A 24125-nucleotide genomic window follows, 5' to 3' on the forward strand; every position below is an offset into this window, starting at 1 on the left:
TAATAATAATAATAATAATATTAATGAAAATAGAAATAATAATAATAAAAATATTAATAACATTTATATCTGAATAGGGTTTTACAAAATTGTGAGAAAATAAAACATATCTTTATATTTGTTTACAATGTTAAAATAATACATTTCGATGCGAGAACATACAACTAGAATAAGATATATTAATAAACATATTTCTTAAAAGTATTAAAATTTAAATTCTCTTAGATTTTGATATTATTAATTAAGGAAAAGGAAAAAATGATATTCCTCATAAGTAAAAAATATTCAGGCTTTAAAACATTTTTTAAAGTATACATAATATGTATAATTATATTACTCTAGATATGATTTTTTTACATATTTTGTAGAAGTATTGAAAGTTGTAACTCTTTTGGAAGAAGATAACTTGTAGAAAAATACTGCAATTCGACGGTGCAATGAACAACAAATCTTAGATAAGCTAATTTGTAAAAATTCTTCAGAATGTGCATGGGGTGGGGTGGTGTGGGGGGGGGGTACAGGTTGCTCTAAATTTCAAAATTAGATCATGGCCTCTTTCCCCTCAGAGGATAATAAATATATAAGGACAGAGGGGGGGAGGTGTCTAGACTCAAAACAGTCAAAGAATGGAAGGGAAAGGGTCGCTCCCCCAGTCCCCATTTTTGAGATACAGTTTAAGAATTTTATATTTCTTTACGATTTTATTAATTAACAATTAATTTAATAAAACCTTCGTGTAAAAGAATTTATATTACTTAAGCAATACCATGATGATTTGCTTAAAAAACATGATAGTTCAAATTGTGTGTATATTTCATATTTCAAAAAGTAATTAAATATGGTGAATGCATTTCAATCTCTATCTAGTAAATTTACTGAGCTGTATTCTAGCTGCAAAAAGACAGAAAAATCTTGTATTTTTGCAAGTATACGATCGGTGGCCCGGTTCGCCCAGCCTCGGTCTCTCATTGGTTGAAAATTTTTGCAAAATTGCACTGGCGGCGCTGGTGCATGCGTGCACAGTCCTAGTGCAGCAGGACACCGACAGGGAGAAATAAAATCCGCAAAATTTAAATTTTTGTCAAATTTTGGAGGATTACGGCAATATTTACATTACAAGATTTTCGAAAAATTTTGGGATGAATTTTTCAAAATTTGCACACAGCTGGTTTGTTGTCTATTGCAATTGCAACTGGGCATGCCTGATCTGGAGATTTAGCGCTGTTTCCCTGGCACAGATCTACAGACAGATCTCCCAGCCAAACCAGGCAGTGGAAATCTACAGACAGTCCTGGGCTTGATATTTGCAAACCTGAGTGCAGTTCTCCTAGTGTCCTGGTACCAGTGCAATATATGCCTTGATATGCTCAAGTGAAAACGTGAAAATATGGAGAGTAAAGTTCTAGAGAACCCGTCAGTTTCAGAATTGCTCGCAGCGCATAATATGCGTCGTTTATTAGACGCATATAGAACATTAGCTCCGTTGACAATAGGAGGTCCATCCACTACCACCCTGGAGAATAGTCCTGGACAGTTGAATCCTGGACCAAGAAACCAGGATCCAGGGGCGTTTAAAAAATTTCCCTGGATGTTTTCTCCCCCTGCTGGGTCGGGTAGGAGAAGGCATTCAAGTTGCGGAGGGGGTTATCCACCTCCTTCTCTTCTCCTCTCTCCTCCTCCTTCTCATCAAGTACCAGGTCAACCCGGTCAACCAGGTCAACAGATACCTGTTCTTTCACAACGGGATAGAGAATCCTCTAGGTTCAAACATTCTCAAAAAAAATTTTTTATTTTTTAAGAATCTATAGATTCGAAAAAATATACATTTTATGATTACAAAAAGTTATAAAATTCAATATTTTATTTTAGCCACAGTGCCATTCCATAAAAAAAAAATTTAGCTATGCTGTGAAATGGCTCTTTATTGATTTACTATCTCACTTTTGATCTTAAAAAGTAGTATTTCAAGTCATTAATGGAGTCTTTGCCACTAACTCAGATTTTCTAATTCCTATGTCTTTGCAACCCATTGTAATAGATCTCTAATATTACAAACTGTGAATTCGATTTTAAATGTTTTCACCAAAAAAACTCAAAAACTATATACTTTGAAACATATCTTAATATTAAAAAATGCATCAGTGCATACTAAAATTTGATTTTTAGGAGCAGAGCCCATTAAAGTACTTGTGGGTGTACACTTATACATTGCAATTTGATTTTACAATAGTATTTAGGACACTAACATAGTGCACACTGCACAGTGCACGGTGCACGGTGCAAATAGTGGGACAAAATATAGATGCATTTTTTACAGGCAGGATTACCCACAAAGGTTGAGACTGTAAAGACGACCTAAACTTCAGTCTTAATTCTGCCTTGAATTTAGTCTATTAGTGAATTTTTTAATGATTTGAAAAAGAAGTCTCATCCTTTGCGGATAACACTGTAAATACAAGTGCATTGTTTTTAATAATGTGTACATCAAAAATGTATACGCTATTTTCACATTGCAATGTACGTACAGGAAATACCTTTGATTCATAAAAAATACGCTTATGTGCATTGTGCAATGTGCTTGCTTGAAAAATTTCTGCTTGTAGGCCAATGAAAAGGTTTCATAAACCAAAGCGTAAAAGATACCAAATTATTGCATTAAAGAATGCAGTAATTTACAGGTTAAAGGGGCCGTTCAGTTATTTGAGTATTTTATGGTTAAACTAAACAGCTCGCTCGAATTCTGAACGAAAAATTGGCTTAGAAAAGTAAGACTAATACCAATCAACAGCGAATAGGCTGTTTAGTTTACCTTGAAATTACCCAAATAAGTGAACGGTCCCTTTAAGGCTTATTTATAAAAAATGTGTTATTCTCAAAAATTGTGTCACAAACTTACTTTAAAAACCACATTTAGCATTCTTTGTCTACCACATGCATGCACAATGTACATACCATAAAACAGAATGCAGCAATTTAGAATTTTTGGCGTGAAAAATGCCTATTTCTGAACAGCAAAAAAAGGTGTATAATTCAATGCATGCCGCCCTCAAACCAATTTAATATGCTGCATTCTGAGCATAATCTATGTACACAGACTGTGCATGCATTCCTTGGCGCAGAATGCAGAATGCACGAATGCAGTTAACCTAAATATCTGAGTTCTAATGCATTTTATGATATTTATCTTGTAAAAGAGACGTTTATTATTTTTAAAACTTTTTTTACAAGAACTTCTTTTGTTTAATTATTCGAAACATGGTGATTTGTAAGAATTATGAAGAAAAAAATTCTGAAAATTATCTAAATGATAATTTACTTAATTTACATCTGGAAAAGAAGCTTTTGTACCAACGGAAATTATACATTTTTTTTAAATCAGGATTTTGGAAAAATGAAAACAGAAAAAATTTTGTTATTAAATTGAATTAATTGCCAAATTTGTTGCAATTGCATATTTTACGTTGAACTAAAAAAAACTGCGCGGAGGATTAAAACCTTTATTCATAAGCTGAGGATATATTGAGAAGATTAAAAATGTATTGAATTTCTTTTATGGCCCACTCCTGTATGCCAAGACCAATCAGGGTTCAGTCATGTGTTTGTTGTCTATTCTGAACCAATAGAAATAGTAAGGCGGTAACATCTATCTTTCTATCTATCTCATTATCCAATTAGAGTTATGAATCCTTCAATCGGCGCTATCAGTAAATGGAAATATTTACTTCAACTGAAACTGTAGTGATGGATCAAAATTCGTACCAGTGATGTCGTGTAAATTTTATTTTCTCCTACTGTCAAATTCAGAAAAAAAAGTTTATAAGTTCATATTTTTGGGTATTAATAAGTAAATGCATCTATTTTAAAATTTCTATTTTATGTAGCTTATTATAAAATATTTATCTTTATTTTTAACTTGATGACTCGCTGCTTAATAAACATCAACATGAAAAATTTTAAATATAAAAAAATGATATAATTTAAAAATGTCATTTTACAACACGTTATATCAAAACAATTACAAAGTTTGATTCAGTATTAAAAAATACTTTATATTACATTATGTCTATCTATCTGCAGCTGTACGTTTGTTCCTGTAAACTTGTACATTAATAGAAACATATTTTTGACCATTTATAAAACCTATTTTAATGATTTTTTCATAAAAACCTTTTTTTTAAGCAGAAATCAATATTTGCATAAAAGACTCCGTAACTTGCATTAAAGTTTGTACATGAGAATTGCAAAAGTACATAAAGATTAAAGTTTGTACATGAGAATTGCAAAAGTTCATAAAGATTAAAGTTTGTACATGAGAATTGCAAAAGTACATAAAGATTAAAGTTTGTACATGAGAATGGTTTGTGTACAGTTTGCTTGAAACAACACTAGAGGGCCGAGGTATCTCGTGTTTCAGTGTTGGAGGAGAACTCAGGCTTTGTTTAACCCAAGTTCTTCAGCTAGTTCTTAATACTGTTCCTCTTAGTAGAATACATCAGGTATAGTTCATCTTCTTCTTTTTCTTCTTCTTCTTCTTCTTCTTCTTCTTCTTCTTCTTCTTCTTCTTCTTCTTCTTCTTCTTCTTCTTCTTCTTCTTCTTCTTCTTCTTCTTCTTCTTCTTCTTCTTCTTCTTCTTCTTCTTCTTCTTCTTCTTCTTCTTCTTCTTCTTCTTCTTCTTCTTCTTCTTCTTCTTCTTCTTCTTCTTCTTCTTCTTCTTCTTCTTCTTCTTCTTCTTCTTCTTCTTCTTCTTCTTCTTCTTCTTCTTCTTCTTCTTCTTCTTCTTCTTCTTCTTCTTCTTCTCCTTCTTTTTATTATCATTGTTATTATTATTCTTGATATAACTATCATCATTTTTCAGACATATTTATCATTACAATTATTATCATCATTAAAATTACTATAGATATTCTGTATTACAGGCATGTGAAGAACTCCAAATCTATTGTTCCACCTCTAGCCCTGGTCAACTGACAGCTCTCAAGCTAAGCAGGGTTCTTCCAATCTCCACAACACAGTGTGGACTTATCACAAAATCAGATGCAGAGCGAATATGTTCTCATCTCCTCCATTCCTCTTCTTCCTCCTCCTCCTCCTCCTCCTCTTCTCCTTCTCCTGCAACATCTTCACCTGGTGCGTCCCCTCCCCGGAGTAATGATGTGTCCCTAGTAAAAGTTCAACATAATTGTTTTGGGACCTGTATAGGAGTTATCCATCCTAAATCATACTCATCTCCGGATTCCCCAAGTATAGGTAGCAGAAAAAATTCCGAGTCGAAAAATAATCTAAATATGAATGGAATTGATTTTCCTTTCCTATTTTTCTGTAAATAAAATTCTATAAAAACCATTTGATATTCCAAATTCTAACTGTGGCGCAATGAAATTTTACTGAAAGATCGTATTCTAAGAAAGATTAATTATATTTACCCGATAATTTTCGCGAAGAACCAATGATAAAAAATGTTTCCATGTTCGTTAAAATTTTTAAGGTATTCCCTGTCATTTTTAAATAATATTAATTAAACTATTAGAATATTTTATCTTTGCCTTTAAAATGTAAATTGTATTTTTGAATATCTCTTTGTCGAAAATATGTTTAAACTGATGAGTGATGAGGATGAAATGCAAAAACAATCCTCATGCAATATCTCTTTAGGCTTCATTTTCTTTATGAGCCTATTCTGCTCTCGACCGAAAATTTGCCATTTCATTTAGCAAAATCCGCGTATTCTCAGAACCTTCAAAACTCGGTCCGCCATTTTTATTTCTGTCAACTTTCCCGCCAAAATTTGGTTCGTCATCTTTTATACTTTACATTATCTACCCGAAAACTACTAATTTTGAATCATTAAATTTAAAAAAAAAACCTCATATGCATTTAATTTGCCTTAGAGGGCGCTTCTCGCCCATCTTCTAAATTAATTGTGAACATATGTTCTAGCTTTGTGTACATCGTAAAACAAAACAAAAATAATTCGCGGATTTTCACAAAAAATTTCGTGGATTTTCAAAATTTTCACAAATTTAATGAAGATCGAATTTTGATGGAGACAAATATTTAAAATTTTGATCATTCATAAACCTTCCCTGGGGCTCCGTGAGGTCCCACAAAAAAATTGGGCCCGATCGGTTCAGCCGTTTGGACGTTTATTGGGTACAAACAAACAGACAGGCAAGCCAAATTTATATATAGATAACATGATTAGATTTTGCTATACTGGTGGATAATTGAAATTTGCACTAACTATTTGAATTTGATTGATTACCCTAGTTGTATCTTTCAGTTCTTCTTGTTTAATTGAATTCGAAGAACTAGACACTTGTGCAATTTATATCATGGAGAGCTAGGGGTCAGAGAGTTCAAATTAATAAAAACAATTGTTTTAAACTGCAAACTTTTTATTTTGTCTTAATATCATTATAAATCTAAAACACAATGCATCTTCCTAAATATATTTCATCATTTGAGAATTTGATCTTTATGACAAAGAAAAATCGAAGTTGAAACCTTAAAAGATGTGTCTTAATACATGAGATATACATCATCTCCTCTTTGAAAAGATTATTATTTTCAAATGCGGGTTATCTATAAAGTGCTTCAGAAACAATTTTTTTGAGCAAGAAATTATGATTTGATAAATGTATTAATTTTTTTTTAATAATTTAATAACTAAATATTTTTAATGTACCGAATGCCGCAAACAATTTCCAAATATTTAGAATGTACTAAATGCCGCAAACTATTTCCAAATATTTAGAATGTACTGAAAGCTGCAAACTATTTCCAAATATTTAGAATGTACTGAATGCTGCAAATTATTTCCAAATATTTATAATGTACCAAATGCCGCAAACTATTTCCAAATATTTAGAATGTACCGAATGCCGCAAACTATTTTCAAATATTGAGAATGTACTGAATGCCGCAAACTATTTCCAAATATTTCGAATGTACCGAATGCCGCAAACTATTTTCAAATATTGAGAATGTACTGAATGCCGCAAACTATTTCCAAATATTTAGAATGTACTGAATGCCGTGAACTATTTTCTCCGCCTAAATTTGTCTGCCACACCCACGAGCCCCCAGGGCGGGGAATTGTTCATTGGGGATTCTCTAGAGATAACTGGCCAACCTATATTCAGGTACTAACTTCAGGATTTTAATCTCAGTCATCTAAAGGTTGCATTGCAAGCTCTCACGTAAAAGTCGATGAGAATTCTTTCAATTACTTCTTCAAAACTAAAGTTCTATGTATATTGCTAAAATGTACATATCTAGGAATACAAAAAAGTGAAAGTTAGTACTCGCATTGCAACACTTTAAAATCGACCTATTCTTAAAAATTGAAGAAACTTATTATAACAGTCTGTATATATGTGCAAGCATCGTTGAGCAAGAAACCAGAAATAATACAAAAAATATCTTCAATCTAGACTTTAGGGGGGTGGGGGGAATGAAAAGGGCGGAAGAGGGGGGGGCTGAAGGGAAAAGAGGGAGAATATTTAATATGTAAAAAATATTTTTTTCCAGATTTGGGACGAGTACAGTGAAGAAGAAAAGGAGAATGCTGAAATCCAGTTGAATAATTTCAAAAATAAATTTAACAAATCCGGGAAACGAAAAAGGGTAAGTAAAATCATTTTCACCCCTCTGTAAGGTTCTGTACATTAAGCACAGAACTGTACAGTGGCAAGCAACATGTTGCAAAGAAACTGATTACACTTCTTAAACTTTAATTTTCTAATCCTTATTTTATCTTTGCAACCTGATGGCATAGACCCTATATGTTTCAAATTATGAATTCTGTTAGCACTACGGCCAAAATTCGAATTATCATCAGGGTGCAAAAATATAGGGATTTAAAAGATACAGTTAAGGAGGCAAGGACTTTAGTTCCTTTGAAAAAATAATCGATTGATTGCAACATTTCGAAATAGTTGCAAAAAGAAATTTAAACGTTTTAAAAAAAATTGCGACTTTTTTAAAAAATGTCAAAGTATGTTATCCCTTGAGTAAGTTCTTAAGTTTATAAGTGCAACATAAATTGAGATTTGAATAAAAGTTGAATTTAACGTGTCTGTAAAGTCTAGGCATCTATTCGTACTGCATAGATCGCTGGCATATTGATGCAAAAATGCAAATTTTACACAAGAACGACAATAAATTATTGTATAGCCAGACAGAGCCTGCAATGGTATAAAGTATGTCCCAATTTATATTTGCAAATTACGGAACTTCATAAATATCATTCTAAATTTTCTATCTATCTTAAATAAGCCATTTTGATTTTACGAACCAAACCAAATGGGGAATGCCGTAAACTGTACAGTGTACATACTCGAATATTTTCTTGAAGCAAAACTTATATAAGAAGAATGGTATTTTTTGGACACCTTTTATCTAACAGATATCAGAGGAGTAGAGTTTTATACTTCCTGTCATTTTAGGAGTTTTATTTACTGAATAACGTGGAGAGGGAAATACGCGACATTACTCGCAGATAACATCGTTATTTCTCACTCTAATTATTTTTAATTTAAAATATTGAAATAGTTTTTATGCATAGAAATTCAAAACTTTACAGTGTTAGATGGCAAATTACTAATTTTATGGAACTGTGGTAATTTTCATTTATGTGATAAAATTGTACTGTTCGGAATTGAAAGCATTTAGAAGTATATGTAAAGCACAAAGAAGTGTAAAGAAGTATACATAAAGTGTATAGAAGTAAGTAAAAGTGAATGGAAATATATAGAAGTGTATAGAGGTATATATAATTAGTGCAAAAAATCGTATAGAAGTATATAAAAGTAAAAAGAAGTATATAGAAGTACACAGAAGTTTAAAGAAGTATAAAGAAGCGTATAGAAGTATAGAGAAGTGTATGTAATTGTATAGAAGTGTGTAGAAGTGAATAGAAGTATAAAGAAGTATAGAGAAGTGTAGGGAAGTATATAGAAGTGTATTGAAGCATATAGAAGTGAATAGAAGTATATAGAAGTATATAAAAGTGTATAGAAGTGTATAGAAGTGTAAAGATGTGTATAGAAGTATATAGAAGTTTATAGAAGTGTATAGAAGTATATAGAAGTGTATAGAAGTGTATAGAAGTATATAGAAGTCTACAGAAGTCTATAGAAGTGTATAGAAGTATATTAAAGTGTACAGAAGTGTATAGAAGTGTATAGAAATGTATATAAGTGTATAGAAGTGTAAAAAAGTGTATAGAAGTATATAGAAGGGTATAGAAGTGTATAGAAGTATATAGAAGTGTATAGAGGTGTATAGAAGATCTTTATCTCTAATTCCTAGAAACGAATGCACTATGCGTCCCATGGCCTGTAAAACTGCAGTATACCTAGTCTCTGGAATTTTATCCTTAAAACACAAGTTTATGTTTCCCTTTCCCTTTACCCTGTAAACCTTCACTTTTAAACCTGCAATATACAGGCCGCTTCATTGAGCATGAGAATTCAAAGACGACTTACTTAGTCTAAAATCAAACTGTAGCACATAAATTTGACGAGAAAGGGATCTTTCAATGGGCGTATCGTCCCGGTTTGCCTTACATAGCCTGTATAAATTTTACCGTACAGCTTGCACTAGCTGGTTAAAAGTCGACACGGGACTTGAAATAAGACAAGGATTTCAGGCTTTAAAATATAATTGAATTGTTGATTGATTTCTCCCGTATTAAGATTGTACTGCCGTCGTTAAATTTTCCATCACCAACTTTTCAGGGATTTTGGACTTTTAAACTTCATATAACTTCAATTCTTATAATGTACAAATATCTGTAATAAGCAGGGTTTTCAATTTCTTCATTTTACTTACTTTATTAATTATGGTATTCATAAATTGAGAGTCTGCAGTTTAAGTTAATTTCGTTGTGTAAAAAAATATTTTAAAATTAGCAATATTTAAGTAAAAACCGTTTTTAAAGAAAATTTAACTTTATCTCAATTTTTTGCAGTCGGTTTCTGATTCATGTCATAAATGTACTTTATAGGAACAGTAGGATGTGTATTGGGTATGTACTTGCTTATATAGTTCACATCATGCAAGCTTTAGCTCTTTTTAGAATAACTTAGTGGCATGCATTATGAAGCGCGTAGAATATGTGCATAGCATACATCATGAAGAGTCTATTTTCTTTGTATGGCATGCATCATGAAGAGTTTAATATCTGTTTATACCTTGCATCATGCAGCGTGTAGTATCTGTGTAAAGGATGCATAATGCAGCTTGTAGTGTCTGTGTTATGGATGCATCATGTAGAGTGTAATATCAGCGTAAGGCATGCGTAAAGCGGAGTGTACTATCTTTGTATAGCATGCAACATGCAGAGTGTAGTATTTTTGTATTGCATGCATTATGCAGAGTTTGGTATCTGTGTATAGGATTTATCATACGGAGTGGAGTATCTATGTATAGCATGCATCATGCTGTGTGTCATGTCTGTGTATAGCATGCATAATGCAGCATGCAGCCTCTATGTATCTGTCAGGTTTTGTGCAAAAGATTAAAGATTTATGGAAAAGTAGTATTCAGCTTAAGACAAAGAACAAAGAGAATCTTTAAGGATGGATCAGGATAGGTTACGCAACTTAAGGGAGATACATGGATATTCCACAAACATCCCTCAGTTCAAACTATATTCTCTTTTCATAGCCTTTAAATAAAAAAACTATTTAATAAAAAATCCTCTTTTGAGGACAAATCCTTATTCAGAAAATCAGTCCTCTTTTAGATGATTAATCCTCTTTCAGAAGATTAATCCTCTTTTAGAAGAATCCTCTTTAAGAAGATTCATCATCTTTAAGAAGATTAATCCTCTTTTAGAAGATTAATCCTCTTTTAGAAGATTAATCCTCTTTTAGAAGATCAATCCTCTTTTAGAAGATTAATCCTCTTTTAGAAGATTAATCATCTTTTAGAAGATTAATCCTCTTTTAGAAGATTAATCCTCTTTTAGAAGATTAATCATCTTTTAGAAGATTAATCCTCTTTTAGAAGATTAATCCTCTTTAGAAGATTAATCCTCTTCTAAAAGATACGTCCTTCTGTAGAAGATATCTTCTAGAGAATTAATATTGATTCTGTTAAGTTCAGATGAATCTTTTAAGAAAGATCAATTTCCTTTGAATATGTTAACAATTTTTTTTAAATATACGAATTTTCAGAAATTCATGATTTTTCGATGAGATTTTTATTTTCGTTTTTTTATTGCATTAATTCAATTTCAGTTTTGCAAAACAACAGATTCCCCTTTAGTGAAAGTATTTTTGCAAACTAAACCAGTTTTCTTTTATCAGAGTTTTGTCAAATTTGATTTAGCTGGAGGGTATAAACATTAGAATTAAATGACGACTTCTATGTCGTCTTTGTTCCATGCGGATATATTTCGTAAATATAATTTTATAGTCTCACAGTTAAAACATTTAACACCAAAAACTAGTAGTCTCGGTATTTTCAAATTGGAGTCTACCATTTTTTCACCCTTAAAATTGACGGAGATATTAGGAAATTTGTCCAGATTCCAAATAGTTAAAAATAAACAAAACTTTTCAAATGTTCAATCAAAGACGATTTTCAAGTCGTCTCTCAATTCTCATGTTTATTGGGACACCCTGTAGTTGGGTATACACCTTGTCCTTGACTTTACTCTATATAAGGTCATAAAAGATAGTAATAAGATGTCATTGTATTGTTTACTTGATAATAACACAAACAGAGATGAAAACTTTTAAATATACGTGATAGTTAAACCGTCACTCATCTGTCCCAGATCAGAGATTCAACCAATGAGAGACCAGTATTCTGACATCAGCTGATAAATATAATGAGTTTAACTCCTTAGTCAAAAAATATTGGGCTAAAGTTAAAGAGTTGAGCTGTGTAGCTTAACTACCTTAGATTCAAGAGTTTTCATTCTTAAGAGACTGGGATGCTATAGTTTATTATATCCCAGCTCCTGGGATACTATAGTTTATTATATCCCAGCTCCTGGGATATTTAAGTTTATTATATCCCAGCTCCTGGGATACTATAGTTTATTATATCTCAGCTCCTGGGATATTAAAGTTTATTATATCCCAGCTCCTGGCATACTATAGTTTATTAAATCTCAGCTCCTGGGATATTTTAGTTTATTATATCCCAGCTCCTGGGATACTTTAGTTTATTATATCCCAGCTCCTGGGATACTATAGTTTATTATATCCCAGCTCCTGGGATATTTTAGTTTATTATATCCAAGCTCCTGGGATACTATAGTTTATTATATCCCAGCTCCTGGGATATTTTAGTTTATTATATCTCAGTTGTATGCTGATATAAACTATAACTAATACCATTCAGACATAGGTTTGGTTTGGCTTAATATGATTTGCAAAATGTTCAAAGTTTTGACAGATTATGCACCTTAGCTTCGCCTTAAAAGCAAAGTCATGAACCCGCCCCCCTCCCCACCCCCAACCTATACCACTGTTAAATAATGTAATGCTTGGATGAAAGGCGTGCATGCACATTGCACAGTGTAAACTTCAGGGTGCGCAGTATAAGCTTGCGGGTGGGAATTGAAATTGGCACAAAAAACTAGGTTTGGTTCGGACCGATTAGGTTTTTTTTCGATTAGGTTTGGTTTGCTTGGATTAGGTTTTGTTTGGTTGGATTAGGTTTGGTTTAAATGAATTTGGTTTAATTTTAATTGGATTAGGTTTTATTAGGTTTGGTTTGGATTAGTAAAGTTTGGTTTGTTGGATTAGGTTTTTGTTTTAATGAACTGGATTTGGCTTGGATGTATTAGGTGGGTTGAATTTGGTTTGGATTAGGTAAGGTTGGATTCTGTTTGGTTTGGTTCGAATGGATTAGGTTTGGATTGGATGGAATAGGTTTGGTTTGGTTGGATGAAAACCCCTGCGGTTATTTCTGAAGTTTTGCTGACTCACAAATCTTCAGTCTTGGTTCTCCAGACAGTTTTCTCATGCATCTTTATACCGGGTGTCAAAGGAGTTGGTCTCGACACAGTGTCAAAAGTCGATTTCATAATTTTAAAGGGAATTTAACTGCTTAAAATAACAAAAAAACTGTTCAGAGCTGAAAACTTTAGAATGGGATATCCTTAATCCCGATCGGTTAATTAATCTGGAGATTAAAAACATGAGGAGAACAAGCCATACTTAATCTGGAGATTAAGAAAAATAGTGGATCAAGCATTAATCCCGATATCCACCATTCTAAAGTTCCCAGATCAGTTAAAATTTGTGAAGCTCCATATACAATCAGATATTTTATCTAATCTTATAGTTTTTACTGGGACAGCCATTCAAGTCTGGTTTCTCCGGGTGCTGTTTAGAACTAAAGAAGGTTGAAGGGATTGGGAGAGAGCACGATGTTCTCATTGATTCAAGACTCAAACCGAGTAGAGATATGGGATCTAGTATATAGGATATAGAATATGAGATACAGGATATAGGATATGGTATAGGGTATAGGATAAAGAATATGATATAGGGTATAGGATATAGAATATGATATTGGGTATAGGATATAGAATATGAGATATAGGATATAGGATATAGAATATGAGATAGGGTATAGGATATAGAATATGATATAGGGTATAGGATATAGAATATGAGATATAGGGTATGAGATATAGGATATAGGATAGGATATAGGATATGAGATATAGGATATAGGATATAGGGTATAGTATATAGGATAAAGGATATAGGATATAAGGTATATGGAGGATATAGGGTATAGTATATAGGATATGGGATGTAGGATATAAGGTATAGGATGTTGGATATAAGGTATAGGGAGGATATAGGGTATAGTATATAGGATATAAGATAGGATATAAGGTATAGGATGTAGGATAAAGGATATAGGTTATACGGAGTAGGATTGCAGGGAATATAGGATATATGATATAGGACACAGGGAATATAGGATATAGGATATAGGATATAGGATATATGATATAGGACACAGGGAATTTAGGATATAGGATATACGATATAGGATATAGGATATAGGATACAGGGATTGTAAGATATAGGATATATGATATAGGATGAAGGATATAGGATATAGGATATACGATATAGGTTATGGGATATAGGATACAGGGATTATAAGATATAGGATATATGATATAGGATAAAGGATATAGGATATAGGATATACGATATAGGATAAAGGATATAGGATACAGGGAATATGATATAGGATAAAGGATATATGATATTTCATTTTAAAACGAACACATCTATCCCAACAAATACTTTATACGTTTTATCAAGACAGAACAATAGCGTTGGTTCTAAAACTTTGCAATCAAATATATAATTGCAAAATGATTAATACGATAAACTGAAAGATATCTCTGATGCAGGTTCAAAAGATTAAGGGGTTTGGGCCTGCCAAAGTAAATTCAAACCATTAAAAATCAAGCAACTAAGTAGTGGGAGATATCGTTGTTTCTGTGATTTTCTCCATTGCTAATTAGAAGGAAAGAATGCGGAAACCGGAAATGAAAATAAAGAGTGTATAATCGTCTAATTTATACTTGATCAAATTGTAAATCGGACATTGCCATTTTTGCATGGAGGGTCACTTGAAATTTCACCATTTAACTTTATCAAATTTTTAGAAATAAATTTATCCTTCTTAACTCCCATTAAAAACTAAATGAAATAATTCCATTCGAAATTTTTATCTGAAAACTGTGGGGCACTGCGCACCCAGAATTCTTTTAAAAAATATCACTACGTCTGTTCGTAGAGATTATGTCTTCTTATGTTTATCAGTTATCACGAAATTGCGTGCAAAAACGACTTTAGAAAAATAAAAGTCATGCCTTGAAATACTGATGCTCCGCGTCTTCCTGCCGCTCCTAGCTGCCGCTGGCATTTTTAACATTATTCTTTAATATGCAAACCACAGATTTTCATAAATACTGCAGTAAACAGTATCTTAAAACAGGTGGATAATAGATAGATAGATAGATAGATAGATATTAATTAGTAAAAAGATGAAGTTATATTATTACAAACTATGAATTCGTAATATCTCATCTCCTTCCCCCCTGGAAAGNTCTGATCCCTTGAGTTACATGTACTCAATATCCAGAACTATCTGATCCCTTGAGTTACATGTACTCAATATCCAGAACTATCTGATCCATTGAGTTACATGTACTCAATATCCAGAACTATCTGATCCCTTGAGTTACATGTACTCAATATCCAGAACTATCTGATCCCTTGAGTTACATGTACTCAATATCCAGAACTATCTGATCCATTGAGTTACATGTTCTTAATATCCAGAACTATCTGTCATCTATAATTAGACAAATGTTTCAATTGTACTCGTTCATACAACTCTAAAACTGAAAGGTCACTTGAAATTTTGTTTTAGTCCCTTTAAGTATATGGAGAGGTGGGTCTAGACTTCAGACGAGAAATTCACAAGATTTTTTTCTCAAATATAGTTTCTGAAAAATTAAGCTTTTTATCACTTTGAACAGTTTCAGATTATTTTTCTCATTTTTGCCGGATCCAGAAAAAGTTTAAAGTTAAAAACCTTTCTCATTATTCCAATTAATCAGTTTTATTTAGAATAATCTGTGTTGGATTCTGGGAAGCCCAGGTGGCTTAGAGTTAGATGCTTTAATAAATATTTTAAACGAAGCGAAGAACATTTTAAAAATTATTAAGAGAAGTAGTCCTTACAAAAAATAAAAATATCATTACTTTTAAGAGTGGATTAGGAGCAAAAACTTAGTGGGGGGAAGGGAAGGGACAAAGCCCCCCCCCCCCTCAATAGTTGGTAGTATCTAGAGAAAGATTTTCTGAAGAAAAACATCATTAAATATTTATTTATTTCTTAACAATTTTCAAAATAATACATATCAGTTTTCACGTAAGGTTGAAAATTGAAAATATATCTAAGTGAACATCAACAAAAGAATTAAGTTTGCACTTGCAGAAATGCAAATCATGAAACTGAAAATTAATTATGTTTAAACCAATTTATTTCTTGTTAGACTTTATATTTCAATCCAGCCACTGGGTAAATATACCCAGGCGGTTTAGATTTTATCTAGATTCATAGATTATAAAATAAACCAGACGGTTTAGATGTTATCTAGATTCATAGATTATAAAATAAACCAGACATAGGGCAGAGAAACTAGGTCATGGAGTAATTTGTCATAATTTTATTCTTGTACTTTATTAAAAGAGTGCCATAGCCGTACTCTTAAAAGAGACTATAATGAATGAGATATCCATCATCTTCTCCTAGAAAATTATTGATCAAATAAATGTTACTGAAGAGTGTTAAAAAAATGGGAATTTTGTGACCATTTTGTTTAGAATTAGCATTACAATATCTAATATTAAAAACATTTCATAGATACAGTGGTGAGCGATTATATCAATACAATGAAGACGACTTTTTTATTTAAGTTTTGATTGTTAACAAGCTTTTTTCGAGTTTACAAATTATCAAAGAGAAGTTTTTTTAATCGACAGCTTCTCTTTGTTTCTTTGTTTTATGTGTATCCATGCTTTTAAAAAGCTTGACATAAATCGAAATTGAAATCGAAAGTCGTCTTCTTTGTATTGATATAATCGCCTACCACTTTATTTATTTTTTAAAGTATATCTTATGAAAACGGTAAAACGTTGTTTTGCCATTCTGGCTTTTAACACGCAAACTATAGACATTGTTAGGGTCATATTAGAGTATTCTTTAGACTGTACAATGTACATAGTACAATGTACAGTGTACAGTTTATAATGTATAGTTTCAGCTAATTTTTTTATTGTTTCCTGCTTGCCGGGAAGTCTAGCAAAGTAACCGTATAATCGTCTATATAAATGCAAAAAATTTAAAAATTTAAATTTTATTTTGTTTTTAGTCTGACCCGGCCGATGAGGAGGTGTGGAATAAAAAACTTAAGGATGCAGAGCAATCCATCCCTCATCCCTATCCATCCAATCCTATCTATTCATCAGGACCCATCCCGGCACAGAGCAAGGTTAGTTGCAAGCTCTAGCCGCAGTGATCAGAGAACTGGAGTCAGCTCTGCATCCCCGAATTTTGCAATTTTCAAATCCCTTTATCTTTGCAAACTGATGGTGTAACCTTAAATAATTCAAACTTACTTTGAAATATCTATAGGTCTAATTATAGGGATTAAAAAAATCAGAGTTCGTGGCAAAGACTTAATTCCTTTATCTAGGGTTTATCTTTCTTCTAGAACATCTGCACCAATATTTTCTTTCCATTTTTCCGTTTTTTATATATTATATAATATATAATATATAAAAATATAGGTCTTCGATTAGTATTTTTGCAACTTTATTTAAAAGTTTGAATAAGTAATCTTCATTTGTTTTGTATGATTTTCTGATATCCAATTTAGTTTTTTTAAATTCAGAAAATATTAGTTATGATTTGTTGTGACCATGTTCTCCAATATTGTGTTTATTTAGCTTGTGTTAACTGGGGGTACTGGAAACGGTTTCATCTTACCCTGGAGCTTTGTTCCACCCAACCCACTCTACTTACAATCCCTCGCACAAATTCACAGGATCAAATTCTTCCTGGATCAAAAGCATCATGAGCAGAACCTGCCCCTGGATCAAACCTTGCACCTGGAGCAGAACCTAGGTTTAATCCAACCAAGAGAAGGTTCATCATTTCCTTTATAAAATTCTAAACTTTTCCGGGGTTTAGTCGTAGTGTCATTATTCTCCGATTTAAGGATTTAACACTGGCTCTAAACCCTCCCTAAACTGCAGGATATGGACGCATAAATGTTTAAAGCATGACTCTTCTTTCTGTTTCTAGAATTGGATGAGGAAACTCTAGGGTTAGGACGGAATGATGAGTTTATGGTTGGTATAGCTGCAGTACTAGCTGGAGCAGGGGTTGGAGAACGGAGTAGATTGGAGGTTCTCAGCGCAGTTGAGAGATTAGTGGAGAGATTACAACGAGCGGAGCAGGATAAAATTTCAGCTTCAGAAAGATTAAAAGGTAAAAATATTACTTGTTTTTTATGTAATGTAACAATGCTGGGCCATTTTCTTGGTATTTTTCACGGGTTCCTTGACAAGCCGTGCCCGCATATTTTGGTTTTAAACAAAAAAAAGATATTATTGTTTCTTATGTGTAAAAAATGTATGCCCTCTTAAAATTAATGTTTTCATAGAATTGGGTTAGCTGTCCGGTCCAGTTAAAGAAAATGATTTCTTTATAGTAAACCCGCCATTTTGAAAACCTTTCTTTTTCAGGAATGGAGGACAGAGTCACTCGGTTAGAACAGGAGCTCGCCTCGCAGCTCGTCCGGACCGAAGACGAACTTGCCACCCAACTAGTCCGGACCGAGAATGGATTAGACTCGTCCAAACATGAGGACGAGACGAGCAGTGACGGAGGAATAGAGTCCGGGACGGAAGCGGACGATTTCTCCGAGAAATGATAATTAGTCAGGGATAAAACATCCTCAAAGAAATTTCAAAAAGAGATATTTTTATGCAATGCTTTGATGTCGTATATTTTATATTTTATTAATTAACAATCTAGTATTCTCAAAAATTGTCGCATTAATACTAATTAATTGTTAAATAGTTCATTCACCCCACAAGATTTTCTTCACCATTGCAACAAAAAAACATTTTAAAAAGCGATTGATCAGCCAGTCATATAAAACTAAAATATATTTAGGTCACAATCCTGTAAAGTTCATACCTTGCTAAAAAAAGAATGATTCTAGAAATTGCAAATATTTTATATATATATTATATATGTATGTGAAATTGCAAAATGTCTGGGTTTCTTCTCTTGTTTCGGCTGATTTACCTAAGAGAAAGAGACCGCCATGTTTTTTCAACCTCGGAGAAAATTTTTCCGCAAATTTTTTTTTTTCAGTCTTTCTCAAGAGTACAAGCTTGCAGAAATTATAACAAATTTATGTAAAAGAATATATTATAAGAATACAGAGTACAAAAGTACATGATAACAAAAGTAAATAAGTACAGGAGTACAATAGTACAAGAGTACAGAAGTACTTTTATACAGGATGACAAGAGTTCAATAGTATAAGAGTACAAGAGTACTTTCATTCAACCAGTACATGTTCATGTACTAGCACACTTTTCATTCAACCAGTTCATGTTCATGTACTAGCACACTTTTCATTAAACCAGTACATGTTCATGTACTAGTACACTTTTCATTCAACCAGTACATGTTCATGTACTAGCACACTTTTCATTCAACCAGTTCATGTTCATGTACTAGCACACTTTTCATTCAACAAGTACATGTTCATGTACTAGCACACCTTTCATTCAACCAGTTCATGTTCATGTACTAGCACACTTTTCATTAAACCAGTACATGTTCATGTACTAGCACACTTTTCATTAAACCAGTACATGTTCATGTACTAGTACACTTTTCATTCAACCAGTACATGTTCATGTACTAGCACACTTTTCATTCAACCAGTTCATGTTTTTATAAATAGTACACACGTGAAAAACTTGCACAAAATGTAGATTAAAAATTCAAATAAAAATACAGATTTATTTTAACCTATTAGAAAACAACAAAAATGACAAAAAGTATTTAAGATAAATATAAAAAGAAAGAATACATTTTTATAGATTTGATAAATCATTATAATCTAACAAATTTTAACACCCCTCGGCCTAAATTAAACACTAAAAATGTATCGCCTTATCCTGTGAAACCTTTACAGTGTTTATAAAACAAAATTTTAATGAAGAATAAAATTTGAAACTTTTTTGATTGTTATTGTCTAAAATTTTGACAATTACTACATGTTGTCGGAAATGAGACAGTTTTATTCTATAATTACTGTTAAAATTATGACACTGTAATATAAGCATCAGATACCGGAGTTAAGTTTGGTTTTCTAGATTTAAAAAGAGACCAACTGAACTTAACTTCAGCATTAGAAATCTAAACTCCAGTCTCCCTTGTGTATCCTGCAGCAACTCTCTTCTGAGACTCTTCTCATATTTAAGGAAATAAAAAGTTGCAAAATTTTAAATTATAATCTCCACGTTGCGTTTTTATTAAGCCGGGCTCAGACCAGAATACATTTACAATTTGCTGGCTCATGCAATTCATTTACATACAGAGGGATTCATTTAACATGAGAACTAGGGTTAACCGACAGTGCATTAGTTGTTTCTCAAGTCGGGACAAAGAAATTTAATTTTACAAACGAAAATTTTGAAATTAACAGAAAAATTCACAAGTTTTTGAAATAATCATTGAATTTTCTTTCTCGAAGATTATACGAAGGATTATACAGGGTGTCCCACATCAAATTAGACCGCGTCAATGGGTCTAAATTACGATTTGGGGGACAAATCAGAAAATTTAAGAAGAATGAATCATTTAAAAAAATTTAATAAGGCTAATAGAAAATTTTGTTGGCAGAAAATGCTAGATTTTTCGCGTATTATGTGCTTATTTTGGCGTTAACAATTGTTGATAATCTAATATGATATGGGACGCTCTGTACTTTACAAAAAAATGTACAGAATGGACATCTCTGAGACCTCAAAATTATGTCTCAGTTTCATTTCCACATTAAATCTTCATATCCATATTAAATCTACATATCCATATTAAATCTAAAATTCGGTGATGGTGATGGACCAAACCTCTGTAGAGTAAAAAACGTAGATGTTAGTTCCATTTATTGAAAATATATTTCGGTCTGGGTTGACCCTCGTCAGTTCTTGAGATTGTTTCTGTATCCATATTAAATCATCCTTGGCGCTACTGGGGGGCTCTCATGGACCTCTCTTTAGACTAAGGGGTAACATTGAGGTTTGGTTTTTCGCCTATTCTCCTCCTTATCCTTTTCCTTCTTTTCCTTTTCCTCCTTCTCTTTCGGGTCCTCAAGGACTGATACCAGGGAGCTTGCAATTTCGAGAAGTTAAAGTACTCATTACCCTCTCAGAACCACAGTTTTAGCTCCACCTCTACACTAGCTTTTAAACACTCCCTATATAATCCCAGAACTCAATGAGTAAAACTCATTGTGGAGCAAGGTTATAATGCAAGGAAAGTTCATTGCAGTTGCGTTTACTCTGCGTACATATTGAAACCAGTTCTCTCTGGGCGGAATTTGTAAACAAGAATAGATGCATCAGTGTTCGTTTAGTATTTAGTTTAGTATTTAGAAGGTTAAAAGTATTTAATTTTGATAATTTTGATAATTCACATAATAGTTTCCTATGAACAGAATATTTCATTGATTTTTTATATGAAAGATGGATCCCTTGTCAGGCTGTGACATCCATCTTGTGTTTGCATCAAAGACGGTATATTACAAAGCTCTTTGGTTTACATTACTGCCCAGAGACAGTACACTGCAGTACAAAAGATGGGTAGACCTCTGAAATAACTTTCCTTAAATTGTAACCTTCTTGTGGAGTCTGTTAACTAAAGGTTTGGTTTATCACGTTCCATAGCAACAGCTGTAGGGGTCAGCTTGAGGACTGGTAGGATACAAGACAGAGAGAGAGATAGAACCTTCCTGCTGAAATGCTAGTACTGATTTCTGAACTTAAATGCCGGTGCTGAACTAAGACATGCCAGTACTGAACTGAGAAATGCAGGTACTGAACTGAGAAATGCCGGTACTGAACTGAGAAATGCAGGTACTGAACTGAGAAATGCCGGAACTGAACTGAGAAATGACGGTACTGAACTGAGAAATGCCGGTACTGAACTGAGAAATGCCAGTACTCAACTGAGAAATGCAAGTACTGAACTGAGAAATGCAGGCACTGAACTGAGAAATGACGGTACTGAACTGTGAAATGCCTATACTGAACTGAGAAATGCAGGTACTGAACTGAGAAATGACGGTACTGAACTGAGAAATGCCAGTACTGAACTGAGAAATCCCGGTAATGAACTGAGAAACGACGGTACTGAACTAAGAAATGCCGGTACTGAACTGAGAAATGCCAGTACTGAACTGAGAAATGCCGGTACTGAACTAAGAAATGCCGGTACTGAACTGAGAAATGACGGTACTGAACTGAGAAATGCCAGTACTGAACTGAGAAATCCCAGTACTGAACTGAGTAAATAAAGTAGATGTTAGTTCCACATTTTATTGAAAATATATTTTGATCTTGATGGTTGATCCTCGTTAGTTCTAACGATATAATAACCATCAAAATCGACAATAAAAAATGTTAAAAATCCACATGAAAATAAACAAACAAAAAAGATTGTTTGAAAAAAATGGGCCGCCAAATCGACAACAGAGATTAGAACTCCGATCATGTTTTGGAAAAAAGATAATTTGCAAATATTCACTTTTTAAAGAATGATTTAAAACAATTATTATTCCTTGAGATTGTTTCTGTCACGAAGATAAATAACAAATTGTTTGTATGTATAGTATATAAAGTAGTGGCAGGGGTCGATCTAATTAACCAAGGTTGTAATGCAAGGAACGTTAATTGATGTCGCGTATACTCTGCCTATATATTGAAACCAGTTCTTTCTGGGCGGAATTTTTAAACAAGAATAGATGCATCAGTGTTCGTTTAGTATCCGAGGAGGTTAAAAGCATTAAATTTAGATAATTTTGATAGTAGTTCCTTATGACTAGAATATTTTATTGATTCTTCTTATGTGAAAGATGGATCCCTTGTCAGGCTTCGACATCCGTCTTGTGTTTACATTACCGCCCAGAGACAGTATTACAGGATATTGAAGCCTTTTAAAGAATTGGACATAAACAATACTCTTTTTTCAAATACTGAATTACAGTTTACAATAAAATAAAAACTATTTTTTTCTGTTCATTCCTCTGAGTTCAGTCATAAAATCTCTAATGTAGTTAGATTCTCGTACTTCAAGTAAACTTCTCCCAAGGTCCAAAACTTTGGTTAATGAGAAAGTATCTCAATTGTACGACAAATTCATTTTAAACCAACTTCGAATATATTGGTAACCAATAGAAAAATCTTATATATAACCAAAATTATGATAATAGTTTAACCTAATAATTTTTAAGTATTTTTACCAATATTGACATGTAGAAAATAATGTATTTATAATGTTCAAAACTGGTTTTTCCTGCCATAAATGACAAATTACTTTTCCATTAAAAAATTAATTAAAATCAATACAATATATTATTCATCATATAAATACATTTGGTAGTCACATTCTAATCAATTATATTCTTTTCTATTCTATTTTGATCTATTCTATTTAATTTTATTCTATTCTATTCTATTCTTTAATTTTATTCTATTCTAGTCGATGTTATTCTATTCTATTCTATTCTATTCTATTCTATTCTATTCTATTCTATTCTATTCTATTCTATTCTATTCTATTCTATTCTATTCTATTCTATTCTATTCTATTCAATTCTATTATATTCAATTATATTCAATTATATTCAATTTTATCATACTCTATTCTATTCTACTATATTATATTCTATTCTATTCTATTCTATTCAATTCTTTCTGTTATAGTCTATGTTATAAAACTATATTATACTCTTTATATTCTTTTCTATTCAATTTTTTTAAATTCTAATCTAAAATATTCTATTTTATTCTATTCTATTCTATTCTATCATATTAAATTCTTTCCTATTCTATCATATTATATTCAATTTTATTCTATTCTATTATATTCTGTGTATTCTATTGTAGCAGTTGAACAAAACGCGATGATTTTGTGAACAGAGAATATTTCTCCCTATTTTCTGTGGTATATATTCTAGTTGGTTGAATCTATTTTTACCCCGACGACAAGTTGGGGGCCCGCAGGAAACCGGGATTTCCGATGAAAGGTTCACCTGGGATTTTGGACGGTTAGGGGTTCCCGAGATGATTGAGCAGGTCAACCTGCACAGGACAAAGAAGCAGTTGATAATGATCAACAGTAAGAGGAGTAGGAGGAAATTGGTTGTATTCTGTTTGAGAATCTCGTTACTCATATTCCTACAATCTACATATTATTCGTTTTCTTTTTTCATAAATAAAGTATTTGTCTTTTGAATCGTGTTATAACTT

The 24125-nt window shown here is 32.4% G+C and overlaps 1 protein-coding gene across 1 annotated transcript; it reads left to right on the forward strand.

The window, feature by feature from the left end:
- Positions 1-1312: 1312 nt before the first annotated feature.
- Positions 1313-19037, forward strand: LOC111695776 (uncharacterized). Its single transcript, XM_023465211.1, has 9 exons — positions 1313-1761; positions 4370-4496; positions 4917-5247; positions 7021-7142; positions 7531-7626; positions 16940-17059; positions 17517-17715; positions 17875-18060; positions 18318-19037. The coding sequence occupies exons 1-9, from the start codon at positions 1388-1390 to the stop codon at positions 18503-18505; spliced, it is 1743 nt and encodes a 580-aa protein (XP_023320979.1). The 5' UTR covers positions 1313-1387; the 3' UTR covers positions 18506-19037.
- The last annotated feature ends 5088 nt before the right edge of the window (positions 19038-24125 follow it).

This window comes from Eurytemora carolleeae, unplaced genomic scaffold (assembly GCF_000591075.1).
Source record: "Eurytemora carolleeae unplaced genomic scaffold, Eaff_2.0 scaffold76, whole genome shotgun sequence".
Classification (NCBI taxonomy): Eukaryota; Metazoa; Arthropoda; class Copepoda; order Calanoida; family Temoridae; genus Eurytemora; species Eurytemora carolleeae.